This window comes from Equus przewalskii, chromosome 5 (assembly GCF_037783145.1).
Source record: "Equus przewalskii isolate Varuska chromosome 5, EquPr2, whole genome shotgun sequence".
Taxonomy (NCBI): domain Eukaryota; kingdom Metazoa; phylum Chordata; class Mammalia; order Perissodactyla; family Equidae; genus Equus; species Equus przewalskii.
This window is the reverse complement of record NC_091835.1, coordinates 44,184,899-44,205,586: the sequence shown is the minus strand read 5'-3', so window position 1 is coordinate 44,205,586 and position 20,688 is coordinate 44,184,899. Positions and strand designations below refer to the sequence as shown.

General features: G+C 34.8%; 1 protein-coding gene across 23 annotated transcripts in view; it reads left to right on the top strand.

The window, feature by feature from the left end:
• EPS8 (EGFR pathway substrate 8, signaling adaptor) overlaps nt 1–20,688 on the top strand; it is a 171,371-nt gene that overhangs the window by 111,575 nt on the left and 39,108 nt on the right. For 14 of the 23 annotated variants that reach the window (XM_070619197.1, XM_070619204.1, XM_070619203.1 and 11 more), the window contains 7 exons: nt 7,576–7,643; nt 8,643–8,804; nt 10,877–11,026; nt 13,602–13,684; nt 14,431–14,567; nt 17,565–17,638; nt 18,920–19,046. In XM_070619197.1, the coding sequence (XP_070475298.1) occupies nt 7,576–7,643; nt 8,643–8,804; nt 10,877–11,026; nt 13,602–13,684; nt 14,431–14,567; nt 17,565–17,638; nt 18,920–19,046 (801 nt within the window). Of the gene's footprint in view, nt 1–6,149; nt 6,202–7,574; nt 7,644–8,642; nt 8,805–10,876; nt 11,027–13,601; nt 13,685–14,430; nt 14,568–17,564; nt 17,639–18,919; nt 19,047–20,688 lie in introns of all 23 variants that reach the window. The other 9 variants (XM_070619190.1, XM_070619191.1, XM_070619192.1 and 6 more) reach the window with 2 other exon arrangements.

The window sequence follows — 20,688 nt, the reverse complement described above, 5'->3', positions numbered from 1 at the left end:
GGAAATAAAATTATAAAAATAAACCTGGACCACATTAGGAAGAATCGTACTGAAGAATTTGGACATTGTTTACAGGAAATGACTGGCCGTTGAAGTGTTTCATCAGGGGAGTAACAGATCATAGTTGTCTTGGGTCACTCTAGTGGCAGTATTGAGGATGGATTTGATGAGTATGGATGGAGATGGGTGAATCAGAGATCTAAATAATAGCCCTAAGACTTTTGTTAAGAAGAAAGTATTCATCATCTTACAAGTGCCATAGATCCAAAAATCTATTTTCAGAGAGCTAAGAAAGGAACAAGGGATTAAAAAATAGGACTCACCTGCAAATTTTAATGTTTGTTTTGTATTAGCAGCAACTTCATAAAATCATATATCCAAAGACTGGAAATCTTTAGCTTTTCAGCACTAAATTTTTATGTTACCTTTTTTTTACGTATAAAGTAAGCTGAGTTTCCTTTTTAAGGTAAAGTGATTTGTCAAAGTCACATAACTTTAAAAATCTTGATTGTAAGAAAATATGACAATTTTCGGTGGTGTGATGAAAATGAACAGTGTATAGGTAAAAGAGAGACTCTAAGGAGAGGGATAGAAAGGGGCAAATCTGAGAGACATTTATAAGGAAGAAAGAAGACCTAGCAATGTATTGGGCTTAGAAGTAAGAGGGTTTTAAGTTCCTTGAAGTTGCAGATAATGTTTCCTTCCTCTTTCTATCTAGTACTCACTCCTCCCTCCCAACACACTGTACACACACACACACACACACACACACACACACACATAGTGTCTTCTCTCTAACAAGCTCTCAGTAAATGCCAATGGAGTGAATGGATAGATAGATGAATGACAATGGAAAAATACATTCAGGTTTTGAACTCACCTTTGTAATAAACAAATTTTAGTTGAAATTCTAACTATATTTAGTTAATATTAGGAGTGTTTAACCTCCCCGTCTGCATGGTTTTATCTTTCTTTTTGTAACTAGAAAGTTGGTAAAAGAGAGATTTGTAATGTAGTTTATTTTGTCACAAGGTATGCATTTTCTTTATAATTTGTCTTTTCACAATCATTTAACCAATTGTATAAATCTTTCAGGAATTAATTTGCCTTCACGGGTGGTACATGAACTTCTTTGGGAGATGAGGACACTGTTTAGTGCACTGGAACATGTGTTTTACAATATGGCTGCTGTTTTTTATACACCAACCTCAGACTAGATACTGTATCAAGAGTTGCAAGCAGCTTGTCTTTTTCATGAGAACACTTTCCAGGTCCGACATCATAGTGTGCCACCTGGATTGTTTTAGTAACATGTTCAGAGAGGCAGCATGGATTTTGGAGGCCAAGAGATCTGCAGCTGAATCATGGCACTTATACCAAAAGGCTGCCATTTTGAGCAAATGATTTATCCGATTGGTCCCAGTTTTCTCATCTATGAAATAGAAATGAAAATAATACTGTGGTAAGTTTACATGAGCAAATAGAAGTAATGAGTCTCTCCTGGCAGTGGGGAAGGGTATAGGAGAGTCTCTATTTGTCCTGGGGCCTCACATTAATCAAGGCCCTCAAATTTAATATTTTACCTCCAAATGATCTTATACGTTTCATCACAGTGATACTTTGACAAGGAGCAAGTGGTAATCTTCATCCTGTATTTTTAAGCTTATGTTTCAGATATCATTAGAAATATATATTTTTTATAAATCCTGTAAATGTATCACGAACTGCACAATTATGATAATAACTTTACTTTTTTGCATTTGTGTTAATTTATTCAAGAAAAAGTTAAAATATACCGTGGTTAACCCTATTTTGTCATTTTTTTCCTTATTATACAAGAAATTTCAAAACTGGCATGTGAGAAGCTTGGTATCACTAATGTCCCTGACAACATGAACAAACAGGAAATAAACATTAATTTCTTTCTCCTCCACTTATCTCATGATGGTAACATTTCATTTACCTACTGTTATCAAGGAATTGAAAGTTTTATTTTTTTTCCAGCTAGCCTGCTTGTCAAAGCCGTTAAGCACTAAAATTTAAAGTGATTTTTAAGAGAAATACTTATAAGATATGTTAAACATTCCCTTCCAGCAGGGTGTGGCCACTGTCCTCTCATGTCAGTGACTCAGAGGGCCATCGGTGTGCTCACTGGCTTGCATAGTGTGATGTACTCAGAGGTTGCATTCTTTACCTTTACAACAAATTATTCAGAAGCCTGTCCCTTTTGAATGGTGGAGGCTGCTTTTTCCGTGTGGCTGGGTCCCAAGCCTGTTACTTTTCCCTGTTGTTAATATACCTGCTTCTAGCATTGCTTCTGATACATGTGGGCTGAGAAACTAGATAGAAAATCTTGTTAGGAGAGTAAACAGGTTCTGAGTGGGGAATTGAGAGTCTTTCCCGTTAGAGTCTATACATTCAAATGTGCAAATTTTAATGTATGGACATTGTGACATCTCTATTTGCCACCCAGAGGACTTATTTTGTTTCAGTATGGGTTCCTTGCTGTGATATGAATAGACAACTTCCTTGAAAAGTAACTTCCCTTTAAATTGGATATTGCTGAATTTGGAATATGACCATTTACCATAAATAATCAGCTGTTTAAAGTCATCCTTTCTCCAGAAAAACTCTCGTTTCCCAGAATTGTCAGTAATACTTTGTTGTCATTACCAACATTTACAGTAACTTTGAGATTTCTATTGTTGGGAGGCCTAGTAGTGATAGATAAATATGATAGGCACTCTCTCAAGTCTCATTTTAGCCTTAAGTCTGAACTTTTGTGTGATGTTAGCAAGTAGGAAAATCAATTTGTGTTTTTCCTGCTTTTCTTTTTTCTTCTGAGGGAGATACCAGTAAGAATTATGTATAAGTAATCTTTAAACTGTACAGTCAGTTTCTGTGTAATTGATTTTACTATAACCTTCCCTATATTTTTATGCAGTGCTTGAATCAGCTTTCTCATAGCAATATTCCCGAATAGATATTCACCTATCTTAATAGACATCTATCCCACATATTTTTCTTTTTACACCTGTCTTTCCTTCTCTTTCTGTCCCTCTCTATCTTCTGATCTTGGTTTGGACCTAGTCTCTCTGTTTAATTGTCATAATTGAACCCCAAGTAAACTTTTGCACATTCAAGTAGCACTCAAGAGTTGAAACTCATTTTCTCTTTTCTCCATCCTTATTATTTACAATGTATATTTTACTTGGAGAAAACATTTAAATCTTTTTTTTTTTTTTTTTGCAGGGGAAGGTTCGCCCTAAGCTAACATCTATTGACAGTCTTCTTCCTTTTTTCCCCTTAAAGCCTCACTACATAGTTATGAATAGTTCTAAGTTCTTCTGGTTCTTCTATGTGAGCCGCCACCACAGCATGGATACTTATAGATGAGTAGTGTAGTTCTCATCAGGGAACCAAACCCAGGCTGCCGAAGCAGAGCCTAACGAACTTTAACTGCTGGGCCTTAAGGACTGGCTCTAAACCTTTTTTTTTTTTTTTAGGAAAAAGTTTTTTTTTGAAAATTCTTGAGAAGTAAATGGCTCATGATTATCTCTTATCAGGAAGTTGGGCGATGTTAGGGTCAAAGTTCAGCTTCATTGAGTGGGCCAGCGCATGTGGCTCAGAAAGACAGTTTGGCAATTTTCCCACCTTATCTGAAAATTTTAAAGCTGCTTTTCTCCTCATGGGATAAGCTATTGTGACGATCTGTTGAACAGGCCTGTAAAATTAATTCTTGTAGATGGTGCAGTTTTGTAAAAATGACCTTGTTTGTTTTTAAAAACAGTATCTTGGTTCAGACACTGATTTGTCAAACTGTGATTGTAGTTCCGGGATAATGGAAGCTTGTACTTACTGCTCCGCGCTCCATACTGATTCCTAGTGAGTGCTTCTCCTCTGTGGAGATTATACACTAAAATAGGGGGAAAGGAATTCTCCGTGACTGTGGTTAAAAGTTTAAAGTGTAAAGTAATATGAGCTGTAGCCCACTATTTTGTTTAGAGAGAGCAATGCTCAGCAGCTGCTTTTATGTTACATGTTTTCTTTTTATTTGTCAAATCCTTACTTTCTAAGCTACACTTTATTTTCAGAGAGAGAGAAAATAAAGTTTTCTGAATATTAGCTCTTATAAATCTTGCTACATTATGCATAAACAGCAATACAGACAAAAGGGAACTAAGTTTAAATGCTGAGACCTGTGTATTGTTATAGTTGTCGTTGGACTAGTTGAAGAGTTAAGTGAAACCTAACTTATTTTTTATTAAAATAGTAGTTGTAGTTTTAGGTTCACAGCAAAATTGAGGGGAAGGTACAGAGATTTCCCATATAAACCCCCTGCATATGCATAGCCCTCTGCTGTCAGCATCCCCCACCAGATTTGTACATTTGTTATAATTGATGGACCTACATTGATATATCATAGTCACCCAAAGTCCATTGAAACGTGAATTTAAAATTCCTGATCTGGAAGTTGAATATCACTTTTTCCAGCAGCTTATTAACTCATTAATGCTAAAATGATGTGTAAAGGATTTTCGTCATTGGTTACTAAAGTCACCTAATTCTGTTTCTTTGGGTTTGTCTATTCTGGTCTATGAGATAAAAGCTATTAGGAAAAGTAGTAAAACACAACCAGTGGTACTATGATCAAGTAACGTTTCTTACTAGCTCTAATTGGTTCAGATTGAGAGAGACAGAGAAACAGAGACTGAGACTTGCTCTTATATTCGGAGTTGAGCGCCCTGTAAGATGAGAAACCCAAAACTCTACTGCCAGATTTATTCAGTTATTATTTAATACACTGTTTGACCATAATTTACAGTCTTATTTTGGAAAGAAAAATTTTCAACTTAAAGAGAGAACATGTTGGCATTTGCACAAATTTTGGAGCAGTGGTTGTCAACCTTGGCTGCACATTAGAGTTGCCTGGGGAGCCTTTACAAATCCCATTGCCCAAACTGCACCCTCGATTGCTTACTACATTAGAATCTCTAGGGAGTGGGACTCACGCAGTATATTTTAAAGTTCATTGTGCAGCTAAGGTTGAGAGCTGATGTTAGAGAAAGTGGTGAATGTCATTAGAGGCTTTATCTTGAGCATCATTGACACTTTATTTAGGTTTCTCATGCTGTTTTAAGACTTTTGGAGAGATTTTCAGCTTAGGAGCATAATTACTATTTACAACTGTACTTGAGTGAGAGTACATATGATTCTCAAAAAAGAAATGTACTGTAATTGCCTTTTAGGAAGCTTCTTTCAAAATTTCCTCTTAAAATGTTAATATTAACCTTTATTTCTTCATTGACTTAAATCACTGGAACTATTAGTTTATTTATAAATCCATTTTATGACATTTATAAATTTTCAGTCTTTAAAAGGTACCTTCTCATAACATACATTTTCTTTATTGTGTAGCGTTGGAGAGAAAGCAGTTCAGGAATTCCTAAAATGAATTCTAAATTTGGAAATATTAGAAATGGCACCATATTTTCTAGGCAATCAGTGATCAGTTAACATCATACTATTTACAAATACTGTCAAATAGTGTTTTTCTATTTCTCTAAAGTATGTTTCTGTGGGATTGAGAAATTATACATTAGGAAATTTGGTGGAACAAATTCTTACTACTTCATAATGAGAGTCTTGAATTACAAAACATACAGCGTTTTTGACCTTCAACTGTGTTTGCCAATCACTTATCTGAAAGACTCAGTCAAGCATTTGAACATCCTGGGCTTGTCATATCATAGCTGGATACCATGGCAACCAATGCCATTTCTTTTGCTATCCTCAGGTCAGACCACAGGAAACAGATCTCCCGTCATGTTCTGAGTCTACCATTGAGAGTTGTGTTAAAATATGATAAACTAGTGATTCTGAAATAGGGATTATTTCTAACAGTGCTTTTGACAGATATGTCCCTAAGTTATAGATTATATTTCAGAGGTTATAATGATTTTTCCAAGAATAATTATCTATTTGTTAATATCTCACATTGATTAATAATCCTCCACTAATAATCAGAAAAATCATTTTTTTAATATGTAGAGTACAGTCATGTGAGTGAAAGTTTATGTTTTGTCATGTTGGACTAGAAAATTTAAGGTGAAACGAGATCTTTCTTTTTGCTCACATTATTTTGGTAGGACCAGATGGATCATACTTCTTCAGGTCATCATCCAAACAAAAAAAAAAAAGGTAGCAGATATTGAATTTTGTAGTGTGTCTGTTTTTATTAAGTAACTTTAATGCTGCAAAAGCAAAAATAGAATATATTGGAATAATATTAGAGTGATGTAATGTAAGGCATATGGATATTTTCATCTAAGACTTAAGGTAAATATAAAGGAAAAGATAATGATTTTCATATGTATTGTGAAGCAAAAATTTATCAAAGCTTTAAAAAAATTCTTTGTGTTAACGTTAAGTCTGTCTTATGTGCTTTATATTTTTGTCTTTGCTTTCATGTTCAAAACTTTTCATCTGCAGTTGTAGGAAGATCTAAAAGTGTCTATATTAACTGGAAGAAACATCTTTATATTTGAAAAAAATTGGACATTAGGAAAGCTAAGGGGTGTGTGTGTGTGTGAATATTAGTACTGTCATGGTCTTGATGTTTGATCTTGTTTAATTTTTTTGTTTTACAGTAAGGGTGCTGAGGCCCAGAGTTAGTGTCTCGCCCAAATTTAGTGCCTTGCTTAGTGACAGAGCCAAAGCTAGAACCAAAATCTGGTTCCTACTTAGAGTTCTTTCTTATCATCAGAGCATTCTGCTTTAGAAAAAATAGGGCAACTGTGAATTTACAAATAAGCAAGTTACTTGATTAGAACGTAACTAATACAAAATATCACCTCTACACATTTTATATTTTATTTTGGTTTTGCAGCATTTTACAAAAGGAAAATAAAGGTTTATTCTTGCTTTTTAAATAGTTTAGTGCAGTAACCTTCTACCTAACTTTCTTATTTTTTCTAACAGCTTGTATCTACAATTCTGAGTATCATATTTGTGTGTTCTGTAGATGTGTGAAAGTCGTTCAAGTTTAATGGCAATCAGTATGATTGAGTCGTGTTTTGAATGTCCTCTAACATTCTCCATAGTTTGGATATTGTAAAAGGAGATATTCCTTGTAGTGTCTGTTATTTTCATAATGTAGTCTAACTCATATAATACAGTATCTATGACAGTATTTGCAATTCTATTTTGTTCCCAGTACATTAAAAGATGAAATTTATAAGCCAGTTTTTATCTTTTTGCCAAACAGTGGGTCCCAGATTAATAAAACCCTTACACTAAATAACTTTTTTTCTTATAACATTAATAATGCTGTTAACCTTTGGGATTCTGAAAATTTATATTAGGTTAAATTGTTCTCGCATATCATTTAAGCTTTCTGGTGGCTTTTTCATTTAATGTGAATAATGAGTGTTTTCAGTTACACCGCACAATGGTGACTTGTCAAGTACTGTATTTTATGAGAGAGAGACTAGTTTTAGAGATGGCCACAAGACGCTGATATGTGAACTTCAGCCCATTAGTGAGTAAATAATGGCTTTTTAACTTCTTTTTCAGAACAAAGGAAGAATTATGCACGGGACAGTGTCAGCAGTGTGTCAGATACATCCCAATACCGTGTTGAAGTAAGATGCTTTGATGTCTGCTAAAATTTCGAATGAACCTAGAAGGACGTAAAAATTAGTAGTAAAATCATAATTGTGTTTTATTTCATTCCTATGGTGTAAATTGTGTTGACCTTTTTCTTTTAGATTTTTGTAAAACTGGGGTGTTAAAGTATCTTGTTAGTCTGGGGTCTGTTTTCATAGAGAAGAAATTAAAATGACTACTCATTCATTATTGTCAGTCTTATTTTGCTTAAAAACAGGACAAAGGCTTCTATTTTGTATTATGGAATCTTCTTGAAAGTAAGCCTTTGACAATTTCAGTATGTGGTTTAGTTTTATCTAAAGTCATTACTAGTTCTGTTTAAACAATGATTTCTTTTTTAGCTTTTTTCCTCCATTATGTTTTAAGATATATCTGCTCTTAACTGGCATCTATTTAGGTGAACTTTGCTTATAATAGCAAATATTTAAATAAGGGAATAATTTTTAAATTGCTCTTATTTTCAGTTTTCTACCTATCTCAAACATACTTAATTAAATTTAAAGTTTTGTTTCAGTAAGTGGTTTCGGTAGAGTGAAAAGTTTGACAGTGCTTACAGACTAATTGCTGTTGCTACTCTGAATTATCAATGTCTTTAATTTTCAAGCGGCCTTGTAGATTGCCTGCTATTGTTCAGCACTTAATCAAAATGGAATAAAATTGGGGGGGTTGATTTTAAGCGAATGATACTTAAAACTGTTTAGAATTTGTTTTTATGTCATGTTTATGTAGTTCAACATGGCTCAGTGTTAAACAGATTTAGATATTTTATGACTCAGGGCATCATTTCCTCTATTCTACAAAATCCTGCTTGACTTTATCATTTCAGTAAAAGAACCATAAAGTTCTAGAGTATTTTGTGTTTTCTCACCTCTCTGCTAGCTGACTTCAATTGGGTAAACGTTGCTTTCTTTTAGAAAACATCTACTAAGGGATTATGTCTATTATAAGCATTTTTCCTTTTTGCCACTCATAAGCACTTGACCACCTTTGTTCTGGACCGGAAAGATGCTATGATAACTGTTGATGATGGAATAAGGAAGCTGAAACTGCTTGATGCCAAGGGCAAAGTATGGACTCAAGACATGATTCTTCAAGTGGATGACAGAGCTGTGAGCCTGATTGATTTAGAATCAAAGGCAAGTTTGTAAAATTTATGCTATTTTATTTTCACGAAAGTTCCATAAATATTTATGTGTACAGTTAGGGTGAAAGTTTGACAAAATATTTCTGTCAATGATTTTAAAGCAAAAATATAATGCTGTGTATACGTTGTGTATGCAAAGTCAGTTTCTTAAACTAGAGACACAGGGATACTTTAACCACAAGTTTTGAGATGGAAGAAGTGAGGAAAAAATACATAATGCTAAAATAAGGCCCAGTGGAACATTAGTCTTTATGACATATTAATTACGTGGTAGGCCAAACCATATCCCAGAGTAGATTAGTAAATTGGGATGGGGGGGTGGGTGTGTGGTGTGTGTGTGTGTGTGTGTGTGTGTGCGTGCGCATGTGTGTATTGACTTTTCCACACCTTTCTTTCACACGACTACTGGCAGGTAAGATGCTGGAGCTCTTAAAAGAGGCCTTTTCTGATCCCCATCATCTAATAAGCATTTGAGTTGCTAAGATAAAGAAAACCACTGTTATAATCACATAGGAGGATTCTGATAGGAGTCAGGGTAAACTGTGCCCTTTGTTTCATCTCATCCATTATATACTGTGGGAGAATAGCAGCTGAGTGCTTCTCTGATCCTCATGGTTTCAAGTAATTATAGAGAAGGGGTGTTATTTAATTTACTTTTGCAAATAAAGAAAATTCATTATCTCTCTGGTGTGGCTTAGAAATTACATTCTATTTTAATGGAAACTGCATTTCCTGTTTCACCTTTGCTGGGTCCCAGGGGATTGGGACTTAGGATAAATTTATGGGGTGATACATCTGTATGTGTGCTGTCTGTAATAAAAGTTGTTTTTTGTGTACCAGTTATCAAAGATATTGTATTTTGTTTACTTAAAGAAAATCACAGTTTCTCCTATCAATTACATCATGACACTACTCACTGTGTAAGGCCATCAGTGTGAGGATAAGCACCTTAAATATGTCTCATTTAGCACAGAATTCTCATTGTGAACAGAAAATTCATTTGTTTGAGAAGTAATTATCAAACCTGTCAGTATTTTATTCGCATGACTCTATAGGTCAGAGAGTATTCACTTTTATGCTATGAAATATTTTTTTTTTGAGAAAGATTCGCCCTGAACTAACTGCTGCCAATCCTCCTCTTTTTGCTGAGGAAGACTGGCCCTGAGCTAACATCGTGCCCATCTTCCTCTACTTTATACGTGGGATGCCTACCACAGCATGGCTTTTGCCAAGCGGTGCCATGTCCGCACCCGGGATCCAAACCAGCGAACCCCGGGCCGCCGAGAAGCGGAACGTGCGAACTTAACCGCTGCGCCACCAGGCCGGCCCCTATGCTATGAAATATTTTAATCATTTTAAGAATGTATTTGTTAGTGAGATCCTTCTGACTGCGCTGTTTGACATTTTTGACTGGAGTCTCTTTCTGTCTCTCACTCTGTGTGTGTGTGTGTGTGTGTGTGTGTGTCTGTGTGTCTGTGTGTAATGTGTATATTGTATGTATTTGCTCATATATATATAGTGAATTTTTTTTATCTGAAACATTCATTGAAATAAAAAAGGTACAAATGATATATTATTCCGGCCTAACATTTGTGATCACTGAAGGCAGAAACTAAGAATATGACTATTCAATTTTCAAACAAGAAAAATTCTGACACTACATAGCCAGAGGCAAAAGAACACCATTGAGATGGTCGATAATTTTAGAAAGAGGCCTCAGTTTACTTCTTTTGCTCTTAAAGGCATCATCTCTACTCCATAATCTGAGGAAATCAGTAATGCTAAGTTCAGTATTTCTTCTATTTAAGAACATGACTTCATTCCTCTGCTAAATATTTCCAATTTTGTTGCTCTTTTTCCCACCCACCACCTAGCCCAGCCTTGTTTCTCCCCTGCCACCTTGTACCCACTCATCCTCCATAGCTACAGGGTTTACTAGTATTCATTGTCAATGTCATTTGTACACTTCAGACATTATTTTTACTATGCCTAGAGCTCTTTGTGGAGTAGGTTTTATATATACAATAAAAAATAAATCAAGTTATATTTTTACTTTATTTATAGAATGAACTGGAGAATTTTCCTTTAAACACAATCCAGCACTGCCAAGCTGTGATGCATTCCTGTAACTATGACTCAATTCTTGCCCTGGTGTGCAAAGAGCCAACTCAGAACAAGCCAGATCTTCATCTTTTCCAGTGTGATGAGGTCAAGGTAAAAGAATGATGAATTTTCTTTCCCTCTAAGCAGATGTTCTGGCAGCTTTTGGATTATCTACTTCAATCATATGACTAGAAGATTTTTACTTTCTTAGGATTTTGTAAGGAAAACAAATACCTTAGTATCTTCCAGAGGGGATCCAAGTCAGGTAAATAAAGAGGAGATAAATAGAATGGTATAAGAATCAGATGTATTCTGTTTATTTTAAAAAAGGGTATAGATAATATATTAAATTCTTCACTGAGTGACTTGGACTTACAATTAAAAATTGATTCTTTAGAAATCGTGCTTCATGGACAATAAATAACCATGCTATCCTGTTTTATTTGCATTAATCACATAGCATGGATTATTGCAATGAAGCCCCTAGACATTTTTCATGATATCAATTTAAAGTTCACCGTTTAATTGTGTGACTTGAATACTTGCTCAAGACTTGTAATCCCCAAGTGATAATGCGAAAATATTTGACCATAGTTGCCAGTAACAACGTGCTATATCCTGAAGATTTGTATTTCACCGTACACTGTAATTTTTAAATGATTATAATTTGTGGTGCTTTGTTGGACATTAGAAGTTATCTTCAACCTTAAATATGTTTATTTCCTGATTTGATTTCTCTAAAAGGGAAATCACTTTGAGTTGAGTTGATTGTTACTTTACTCAAGCAGTGACATATCACCGTGATTGTGTATTATAAAATTTATAGGTAATTTTTATCATGTAAAGAAATGTTAGGAGATTAGTATAAAGTGTCAGTTGATCTTTTCTATATTTTTCTGACATTGAAATATGATAGATAAGTTAAGGTTGACTATACACAGTGTATTTTATGATTTTCTTCTTATTTCAATTTATGTAATAGACGACTTTCGAAAAATCTTACTTGAAAAGAACTGTGGCATTTAGGTAATCCATATATTTGAAGTTCGTCAGATTTTTTTATAGTGCCTTTTGAAAGTCATATAGTGTATTATGAATTTTGCAAGGTTAGATTTGTTAAATCAGTAAGTATTAGAGTGAATATTTTGCTCTGAAAATATTGTGAAATTTAATTCAGACATTTTAAAAACAGGTGACTAAGCTAAAAGACGTTTTAAATCTGGTGTTTCCCTCAGTGCTCTAAAAGTCCCCCTGGAAACTAAGAGTTACTGTGCTGAGTAAAGTTTCTGGATTTTAGTTTTGAGAATAAAGGGCTTGCTTTATTTCATAGGGGATGGTAATTTTGATGGGTCTGAAACGGATTTACTGAATACTGTTTTGTCCTAATTAAAAGCTCAAGTATCATTCTGCAGCTATATAAGCATTTACGCACTGGCGCCATATTCCACATGAGGCTTTTTTTCCTTGCCCCATTGAAAATATAATGAAATATGATGTGGTTTCTTTTATATGAGTCGTTTTGCAACATCACTTGGGAGTTTTAGTTTCTTTATTATGGGACCTTACACAATGCTCCTGCCCACCTCTGTAGTAAAACTTTTTTTGGAAATATGATAACCCCCCTATAGGAGGTTCAGGGTTCCTAGGCATCTTGAGTTTTAGTATCCCGCATAACAGAAAGCCTTTGGCATGATGTTTGTACTGTCTTCTTAATACCAGGATGTTCTTATGGAAGTAACACTGGACTGGGTTGCAGTAACACTCTCAGTGAACTAGCAGTGTGACCTTGGCCCAGCCATAATATGAGTATTCCTCAGTTTCATTAATTGTAAAACAAAGAGATGAGACTAGATAATCTTTAAGTCTCCTTTCAGCTCTAAAATGTTATATGATTATCTGTACTTAGGGTAAAAGAGTATGCATATATATATTTGATAAAAACATACATAATTACAGAGCACAAACAGGTACAAATATAGAAGATGAATACATCCCAGCAAGAATCTAATATACAGTAATTGTCACTGGCCGTAAATAAACTTCATAACCAAAAGGATAAAATTAGCTGCTAATCTCACATTGGTTCCCAAGAAAATGGAATCAAATGTTCTTGTTGGAAACATATTCGAAAGTTAATCATTTGGAGAAAGTTAATTTTTACCTACAATGACAAAATAAAGTGGTTATCAGAAAGAGTCCAACCTTTTGGGATTCCTCCCATGATTATAGTGGATTTGTCCTAAACTGAGTGATGAGTTTCAGTAGTTTAGCAGATGCCCAGTGGATCTGGGGGATGAGACAGAAGGAAGTGTGCGTGCACGTGCTTCTGATTCCTGCATTTCTTCTCAGGCAGAGAGATTTACCCAGTGATGTTTTCAGCATATACTTATACTTCCAGCATATGCAAATCCTTTTTCTTGTTGCCTTTATGCAAGGACAGCATTTTTTAAACTAAAAGAATCTGGATTAAATAATCTTTAAAAATTCTGTCAGTTTTTAAATCTCATTATAAATTTCACCATTAAAAAATTGTGAGTCATGTCTTGAAACCAGATTTAAAAAAAAACCTTTTGCATCAAGACTCTTATTAGTTCAGACAGGGAACATAAAATCTTTTTTCTGGTTTAACCTACACATCAGGGCAAAAAAATCTATAACCTCCCAGATAACTTGTCTTTCATTGCAGGCAAACTTGATTAGCGAGGATATTGAAAGTGCAATCAGTGACAGTAAAGGAGGGAAGCAGAAGAGGCGGCCTGATGCCCTGAGGTAAAAACAGTAAAAGAAATTAAGGAGTAGAGTTGATATATTATTGTCATTTTTCCTCTAAAAAAATTTTCAATGAAAGTATATTGTTATATTTTATAAGTATATTATTATATTTATTTATCATGTATATATTTTATTACAACCTGTAATCTCAACTTGTTTGCTCTCCCAAGTTGGTCAGTGCATGTGTGCACCTTTTCTCCCCATGTTTCTGATCTCTCTCAGATATGGTTTCTCCCACTCGTGATGTCATAGAGAGGTGTGAAAGATGAGTGGCATTTTAAGGGAAGGTGGCCTAGGGGATGCAAACAGATATGAGGAATATAGTTGGTTCCTAGGCTTTCCAAATCACAGGAGACCCAGAAAAAAATTAAACCTAGTTTTCAGCTGAATTTAAATTTTTCTGTATTTTTGTATTTCACATATATTCATAAATATACATAATATGGAATGGTTAGGAAATTCTTATTTTTCTATTCCTTGATATAGTTCTTCTTGAGGTTGAACAACTAATATCATAAATTTAGAGAATTTATGTGTTATAGAAATAGAGATTAACTAGACTTCCGGTGATCATTTTACGGTATATACAAGTGTTGAATCATTACGTTGTACACCTGAAACTAATATAATGTTATATGTCAATTATACCTCAATAATAGAGGAGAACTAATACCAAAAATTAAGAGCACTGATGTGTTATAGAAATAAGGATAGTAAAAATTCAATTTGTTTTCCTTTTTAAGGATGATTTCCAAAGCAGACCCTGGTATACCACCTCCACCAAGAGCCCCTGCCCCAGTGCCCCCTGGGACTGTGACCCAGGTGGATGTTAGAAGTCGGGTGGCAGCTTGGTCTGCATGGGCAGCTGACCATGGGGACTGTGAGTATTTCTAGGAATTGATTCTTATTGAACATTTACTTTGGGTTGTGACATAGTTCTTGCTTTCAAATTCTGATGCTGATTTCTGAGCTGAAGATTGAGGTCAGTTTTAAAAAAATTAAATCTGATATGCAGGAAAGTTAAGGCTTGGACACAGTAAGATTATTGTCTATGAGAGTTCAAACCAATCATTAGATAAATATGGTGTTAGGATTAGTTTTTTTTTTAATACAATCAAAGGGAAAGTTTGACTCCACTAACAATTAAAAGGATGGTAATAGAATATATACCAAACGAGAGTCAGTTTTATTTTTTCAAGACTATACTTCAAATTCTTTCCATTGTTATTATCTTACCACTGTCCTCTTTTGTACAAATCAGTTGTGGTTACATGGACAGGATGTCAGGATAGTGGCTGGGCAGTGGAGAAGAGGTGAAAGACACTCTCCATCTGGCTAAACATATCCAGTGGGCCCTATATATGTATCATTTTACCTTGACATTATTTTTTAAAAACAAATTAGTCATGGCATAGAACTTAGTGTAACTTTTTATAGTCAGAATGTTTTACTAAATCTGAAATTTTTATGACTGGAAAATGCCTTAAAATATGTTTGGTTCAATCTCTTCATTTGAAGGGTGAACAAATTGTGATCCAGTGAGTTTGAATTTGATGAAGGCTAGAGCCTCACCCTCTTGTCTCCTAGTTAACGGAGGCTTCTTAAATCTCTTGTCTTTTATCTGATAAAGCATTATTCATATAGGCTACATAGCAGTGTAGCTAATCAGTAGAACTTGATTGCCACAATGAGTGGTATTGGACTGTACTTTGAGTCTGGTGAGTCAAAAGTTGGCCTCCGAAGCAAGACCAGGATCTACCTTTGTGACGTTGGGCAATTGTCTCTCTGTGCTTCAGCCTCACTTGTAAAATGGGGGTAATAATTCAACAGTTGCTATGCATCTGAAAACAAACAATGTCTGTAACAGTACTTAGTACAGTATAGGGAGCATAATTGGTGGTGGTTCTCATTTTTGCCAAATTGAGTTCCTTTTATTTTCTGAATTGCTTTCCATTTTTGTTTAGACTTTTTGTGTCCTTAAAGGTATTTTCAGGGGTTTACATGTAAGCCTAGCTACCAAAAAGATGAAAGAAAGAAATCCTTGAAGCATCCATTTTTCAAAAATAAAGTAACAGAATCATTATTTACTTTAACTTTATAATAGCTTCTGTTTTCAGGAATTATGTAAATTTCTATTGATCCATTTTGTCTGTAAAATTTTATTTGAATATTAATTAGGAGTTTGTAGTGTTTTCTACTTTTTGTGTATATATATATATATTTTTTTTTGTTATTGCTGTTGTTTTGGTGGAGGAGACGTGGTCAAAATGGTCTTCCTTGAAGTTGAGGATGGATAAGACTTCTTAAGTTTACGGTCATTCTGAATAGACTTGTAAAGACATCTGTAAAACATAATGTAATTTACAACAAAGAGAAAATCTGTCCCCAGGAGTTTATGAGATCTCATTAGATTTTGTCTAAAATATTCTGTGCAATCTCGTCTATTTAAATTCCAGTGAAATAACAGAACTTCTAAGTTACTACTAGGCCAAACAGAACACAAAACTTACCATGTTAAATTCTGTCGGGATCCAGCTTGTTAGATGGAAAGCCCCCCCCCAAAAGAGTATCTTTCTGGTCCCTTGAAGGATCTGGCTGACTCAGGCTGAGCAGCTCCTTTAAATCCTTGAGGTCGCTGTACCTCTGACTTCCAAAAGTGATCGGTGTGTAGAGTAATGGCAGTGGCAGTGGGGTTCCTAGTAGTGCCACGGACCATGAAAAAGTCTGAGAAATACGCATCCCTCCTCCCCTTGCTCTGAAAATGATATTTTGGGACACATCTGAACTTCGTGGTAGCTATATTTGAAGTTCAACTTACTACTTTCTGTAGTACACTGTAGCCAGGGTAGCAGCTGACCATGTGTAAGATAGCAGCCAACTGGCAAGATTTCATACATGTAATTTTAATTATGTTAAAGTACTTAACAGCCACTAATTACATTTCATAAGACTCAGTGATTTCTTCTTTTCTTTTTTCCCCCCCCTTTTTTGGGCAAATATTCCATTTATGGATAAAGTTAGGCCTTGAGGAGGCATATCATTAGAGTTTTCAATATTTTTCGCAGTTCTCTGTATTGAGCATCAGGAGTTGTGATGTTGTATTATGAGTTGTATTTCCATTAGTGATGGTACACTTCTCCTGTTCCATCCGTATGTGTTTTCTTTCATTTCATCTACTGTGAAATCTTTGTACAACTCTCTGTGTTCAGCGGTGATGTTAACTGATTTCTACCAGGAATGAGTTCATGATAATCACCTCATGATTAACATCATGCGCTAGCCAACTGAGTTAACTTAATGTCTTGAGTGCTCTTAAGACATTTATTCTCTAATTTGCAAATTCCTGTAGGTATTTCTACTTTTAAAGCATATGGCTTCAAATTAATGAGCCCAGCATTATGGGTTTTAGGCTTAATTACAGCTAGAATTTTAAGAAGCACTTTACTGTCAGAACCCCCAAAGCTTTATTGTAATCACGATGTTAGGAGGTATAAAAATTAAGAACTTTGTTGCATTAAAACTTAGTTGGCCACTTTTTAAGGAGTAGGTGCTTAAATGTGGGTTTGTATTTCTTTCTTGTGTAGGAATTAAAGGGTGCTAAGTTAGGGTTGGTTCTCCAGGCAGCTAATGTAGGGAAGAGGGGGAATTAGAGTAAATGGACACCAACGGGTGGGAAGGCCAGTTCTTCAGCTCTGCCCAAGTGCTTCTGTTAGTGGTGGCAAAGACGTGTCATAGATGATGAGCACAGTTTTGATTACGTATCCAGTGGAGGTGCTCCCTTTGTAAATAGCACTCTTTTCTGGCCAATTTTCATAATAACCTATATTGGTATCACTTAAGCAACAGGCTAAATGACTTCTGATTATCCTTTCTTTAGTTGAGAAACCAAGGCAGTATCATGAGCATGAAGAAATACCTGAGATTATGATAGCCCGAATTGACAGAGATGTGGTAAGTACAATGCTGGTCTTTAGATCTTTGAGGCTTTTTTTTAAAAAGGAAAAAAACATTCACAGGGAAAATGAAGTTGACTTAGATAATAAAGATGTTTTGTGGAAACTATGTTTTCTCTTTCCAGTGGTGGTTATACCCTTTGGATTATTTTTTTTGTAATTATTTTTACCTTTATGCCAATATTTAATTAGTGGACTTGGGCTGTGATAGAAAAAGTATATTAACTAGTTTGCAAACGAATTTAAACTGAATTATCAGACGTGAGGGGTTTTTCTTTTCTCGTAGTTTGTAATTTATAATAGAAATATCTTTTTAATATGTCTTCCTGGAATTTATTAAAAAATATTTCATAATGCCTAAAAGATAAAAGTTAAATGGCATTTTAAAGCATAAATATATAAGTTTTAATACTTTGTAAAGGATAAGGCTATATTTATTTTTATTTCTCCATAGTAATTTACTTGCAGAGTGACAGGGCCCTGTGATGTAATCGTAAAATATGATGTCATTGTCATTATTTTTTATGCTCTACAAATGTTCTCAGCTTATTCAGAAACAAATTCTTGAGGGAATTTGAAGTTCGAAATTTAATTTTTATATCACACCATTAGTTAATCTAATTAAAAGTTTATTTAATCCTGGTTTCTAGTCTTTAATTAGAAGAATGTCGTGTTTCACACATAATAGAAAAAGTCAACCAAGGCTCTGGTATATAAGATAATCAAAATTGATCCTATGATTCCTGAAAGCATAGTGCATCATTAATTCTATTTTACCATGTAGAAATTCTCATTAATGCCTAGTATTGTAGATTATCTATGTGTTTGTTATGTTATCACAACATTCTGTAATCCCTCAATTCCATGAAATAATATTGTCAGTGCTTTATTGGGACATTTATTAGAAAAACAAAAATGCTCTAATAAAATGTCTCTTTGAATTTTTCCCCCTAACTTTGTGTGGGAAAGCACTATGAGGAAATTAGAGTAATTGAAACTAAAAGATAATCTGAATACATATTGTGAATGCTTTCTTCATGGAATTGAAAATAGAGCAAAATTAAGTTAAAGAAAAATGTAAATGTCAGATTTAGCCACAGGTATATTTAGTTCAATTCTTTTTCTTGGAATTAGTGATAAACTTGAAATTTGTATGTGGGAGTGTTTCTTATGCTTTTTTCCCCAACATTCTGATTTTCCTTTACTGGCTAACAGTGTACAGCCAATGCAAAAATAGGCTTGTTTTGTTTTATATTTATTCTGTAATTTCTAATTCCAGCAAATCTTAAACCACATTTTGGATGACATTGAATTTTTTATCATGAAACTCCAAAAAGCAGCAGAAGCATTTTCTGAGCTTGCTAAAAGGAAGAAAAGTAAGAAAGGTAAAAAGAAAGGACCAGGAGGTAAGTTGGATTTTCTTGATCTTCTCAAGACTCTTCAGAACTCCAGGGCTCGGCAGAGTTTCCGCCCTTGTGAACTGCTCAGTAAAACTCCATTGCCAGGGGACCGAGGTGCCCTTTCTAGTGCTGGGTTAGCACCAGAGATTTAGGTGGAGACTAAGATGGTCCCAGGGACAAGTCCATTCTTGTTCCAAGTTGGCTACAGTAAAGAAAGACTCTAGGATACTTTACCTAAATCACAGAGACTCTGCGATCCAGCTAGTGACCATCTGTCTATACTTATCATTCATGATTGTTAACGTCTCTTAAAGTCAAAGCGGTGTTCTTCTCAGATTTTGATTTATTTTATTGTAAATGTAGAATCTCATTATTTTGTTCAATAAAAGAATTGACTTTTCTCATTAAAATAGTTAAAAATGTCAGGGGATTTGAATTTTTTTACCACAGAACTCCAAACACCATTCAGGTCATCTACAAGCACCTTTTAAGTATGTAGTTGAGCTATTTAAAATGGCCTCAGAATGTATACAATTATAATTATGAACAAAGTGACATAGATTGAAATATATAAAAGAATAGTAAATAAATATTCCTTCCCTTACACGTGACTTCCAAATCTTTCTTTGGCTCATGTCTACATCAGAAGCGTGTGACCTGTAAACTTGTCTTCTAAAAGTGTATATCTGGATAGATCTCACGTCCATTTATCCTGAAATTAAGTATTGTTGCTTCCTGATGTCTCAAACCACTTATTCTTCCTATATTCTTTATGAAAGGTACACTGTCCTGTTGGTCACCCAGATTCAAAACCACAGATTCTTCTATGACTCCATTCACTAGCTGATAGGCAACATTGGTTTATTTTTTCAATCTCTTATATCCAGTTTTTTCCCTTTATATTTTCGTAACCAGCGTCTGCTTCAAGCTTTCATCATTTTTCCCCCAGCGCTCTAAGCAGTCTTCAAGCCTCCAATCTTCTATTCCTCGAGGACAGTAGTCTTAAAACTCTAAACCAGTCACTTCATTTTCCTGCTGAAAAGCATGTTATTTCTATGTTCTATTGATTTAAGCCCACTCCTCACCCTGGCAGTCAAGCTCATCCACAATCTAACCTTAATCTACTTTTCCATTCTCGTGTTTCTCTGCTTTTATGTTTGTTGTTTCATATATATGCAGTTTCCTTTTTCCATGTTTTTGTTTATGCTGCTTTTATCCAGCTATGATGTTTTTCTGACCAAATTGCCCTGGAACAGACTTTTCGAATCCCTTCTTAAAAGCTCATTTCCCCATGAAAGATCTTTTAGGTGTACCTTCCCTCATCTCCCAACCAGATGCAGTCTCTTATAGCGCCTGTCTGATTCATGTCTGCTATTAGATTTTAAGGCCCTCAGGAGCAGGGCTTGTAACTTACACATTTTTCTGGTCTTCAGGATGATAAGCACAGTGGCTGGCACGTAGAAGGGCTACAATATAAATTTATGGAGTTGAGTGAGTAATCAGTGGTGCCTAAGGGTAGAGGAATCCATTTCCAGTGTTGGATCATCTTAATTTGTTACAGTCAGACATGAAATGGTAGCATGGTCATCAAACTTCACAGACATAAATGTGGGTTTTAACTTTTTCGTTTAATAGATTTTCTTGGAAC